General features: G+C 44.4%; 1 protein-coding gene across 1 annotated transcript in view; it reads right to left on the reverse strand.

Annotated features, from left to right (window-relative positions):
- The window catches only part of DIP2A (DIP2 acetate--CoA ligase A), a 96,340-nt gene that overhangs the window by 56,373 nt on the left and 36,892 nt on the right, over window positions 1–3,075 (reverse strand). Inside the window, exon 6 of the mRNA XM_007452476.1 lies at window positions 1,763–1,897. Within this exon, the coding sequence (XP_007452538.1) occupies window positions 1,763–1,897 (135 nt within the window). The remainder of the gene's footprint in view (window positions 1–1,762; window positions 1,898–3,075) is intronic.

A 3,075-nucleotide genomic window follows, 5' to 3' on the forward strand; every position in this document is an offset into this window, starting at 1 on the left:
GGCCTCTCACTGTTGTGGCCTCTTCCGTTGCGGAGCACAGGCTCCGGACGTGCAGACTCAGTAGCCATGGCTCACGGGCCCAGCCGCTCCGCGGCATGTGGGATCTTCCCGGACCGGGGCACGAACCCGCGTCCCCTGCATCGGCAGGCAGACTCTCAACTACTGCGCCACCAGGGAAGCCCGGAACTGGGACTCTTATCACTAACAGTGGGGATGTAAAATGGTACAACCACTTGGGAAATCAGTCTGGCAATTTCTTAAAAAGCTAAAACATAAACCTACTATATGATCCAGGTTTTCTTCTAGGTATTGACCCCAAATAAATGAATGGATATACCCACAAAAGACTTGTAAAGGAATAGTCACAGCAGCTTTACCTCTAATAGACAAAAACTGGAAACACCCCAAATATCCATCGGTAGGTAAAAAGATAAACTAGGGTGCATCTGTAGGATGAAATAGATCAAGAAAGGGAATGAACTGTTGATACATGCAAGAACATGGATGAATTTCTAAATAATTTTGCAGAGTGGCAGAGGCCAGACAATAAAGAGTAAATGCTGGGCGATTCTATTTATATAAAATCCTAGAAAGTGCAAACTAATCTATAGTGTCAGGAAGTAAATCAGCCGTTGTCTGAGGGAAGCCAAAAAGGGCAGCAAGGAGCTGTTACAAAGGCACACAAGGAAGGAAGCCTCCAGGAGCACTGGGTGTGCTGGCTGCAGTGGGGGTTTCACGGTGTACATGTCTCTTAAAGCTGATAAAATTACACACATTAATATGTGCAGTAGAAAATATGTCATTTATACCTCAACCAAGTTCTTAAAATATTTTAAACAGGGACTTCCCTGGTGGTGCGGTGGTTAAGAATCCATCTTGCACTGCAGGGGATGCTGGTTCGATCCCTGGTTGGGGAACTAAGATCCCACAGGCCACGGGGCAACTAAGCCTGCGAGACGCAACTACAGAGAAGCCCGCGCACCACGCGCTGCAACGAAAGATCCCACGTGCCACAACTAAGTCCCAACGCAGCCAAAAGATAAATAAGTAAATAAATAAATATTTTAAAAAAGAAAATTTAAAGAGTAACAAATTAAAATTTTAAAATCTATCTAACAAATGTAAAGCCTGCTTCATGTTGACTCAGTTTCTCCTCCTGCACCTGAACAAGGAGCTGAAAGACCTCAAAAAATCTGACCAACTGCTCAGGAGTATAAAACACTCCTGAGATACTCTGGATTTTTCTGCAACTCAAATTTGGCACATTGGAAGGAAAACTCCATGTGATTCTGATAAAAGATACTGGAAACTGTTTCAAAAGGAAACAGTACAAATGAGGAGACGAGACTCACGCTGACATCTCGGGGCCTGCATGTGGGACAGCCCGGCCATGGCTGCACTGATCACAGGCTGCTGAGGAGGGAGACTGCAGGGGCTGCTGTCCCAGGCGGGGCTGCCCTCATCCTACTGGGTCCATGAAAGGAAACTTCCCCAGCTTCTCATTTTCCCACAGTACCGTAGATCCAAACTCTGGGCGTCTGATTTAAACGTGAAGGCTTTCTCCTCCCTACTCCCCTCTTTCCCCATCTGACCAATTCCGAACCTATTCCTGATTATTTCTCCACAAGATATACACACGGGCAGTTTAAGTGCACCAGGATGATACCTGATGACTGGCTCAGGTTTGCTAAACTGAAGACACCAAGGTGAGGTCCAATACCTGTGCTCTTCTGTCTCAAAAGAAGGAAGAGAGGATGCTCACCACCTGCCGTCTCTAGGACGCTCCCGCTGCCCCCCCGAGGGACTCCTCTCACGGAAGCCAGCTGTGGACGCTCACAGTAGGTGTGCTGATGCTGTGCGAGGCCCGTGGTGACATCAGGAGGGGCAGAGTGCAGATCTGCTTTTGAAAAACAAACCCAGAATAAAGGTGCTGTTAATTCAGAAGAGCACTAACCTTAAGCTGCTATTTAAACCCCATTCGGCTGAAGCTTCACCAGCTGAGCTCTAAGCATGGGGCATTCTGACTGATTTTGCTTTTCCGGTTGACCGAGGCACATCGGATCCTGTGAACTCTGAACTCCGGACATGGCCTGACAGCACTGCGTGCAGGTGGCCATCCAGTTCTCAGAGGGAACTAGACCAGAACCACCAACTACGGCACAGAGACGGTACAAGGAACTCACCTTTCCCAACGGCCTAATGAGGTTTTACTTAGAAATCTCCCTCAATGAAGCAGAAACACATTTTAAATCAACTGTTGTTGGAACATTTTTCATTGTATTATGAGAAAAATTGCCAGGCTTCTATAAACTATCCCCACGCTCCCAAAAGGCAAGTTGGCTGTCATGCAGACACAAACCTTTGCAGTCTTCACAGAACAAACCTACACAGATTAAAAACTATCCCTACTGCCAGTTCAAAAGTCTCACTATTAAGAGGCTGCAATCAGGTTCTTAAGGCAGAATGTATTAATGTCACATTTAAAGACAAACTATGTCAGATACAGAAAATGTTTAAAGTCACTCCTTCCACTGTCTGAATGTCGACTCTGGGTTTCGTTTTCACTGTATGGCATTTTTATCTGTTCAGATACTGGTTGGCTGAGAGCTGCTATAGCATCTCTGCTACAACCAAGCCTTCCACCAGGAAAGTACCGAGTCTGGACCTAGCATGACGCTCGTCCACTCCTGAGAATCGATACTGATCTGTAATCTCTTTAGTCTTCAAATGAATGTTCCCACCATCATAGATGGCACTTTGATACTTAAAATTTTTTAATGCCAATCATTTATCTATCATTTCATAACCTAGGCAGTATGCAATCTAAGAATTTTAAAAAATATGTAGAAAGATGAAATTATGTGGCAGAAAAACACAGACTCACTATTAACATAGCAGAAAACACCATCTGGAAAAACATAACTTTTTGACAAGAGTTTTCACAACCCTTGAAAAAGCTTGATATTAATGAAATTAGCATTTTAAAGTACACCTATCACAAAGTTCTTTCAGTTTAAAAAGAAATTTCCCTGCCCTTCTGAATCTAGCAAAAAAAAAAAAAAAAAAAAAAAAAGG

The sequence above is a fragment of the Lipotes vexillifer genome, unplaced genomic scaffold (assembly GCF_000442215.2).
Source record: "Lipotes vexillifer unplaced genomic scaffold, Lipotes_vexillifer_v1.1 scaffold545, whole genome shotgun sequence".
NCBI lineage: Eukaryota > Metazoa > Chordata > Mammalia > Artiodactyla > Lipotidae > Lipotes > Lipotes vexillifer.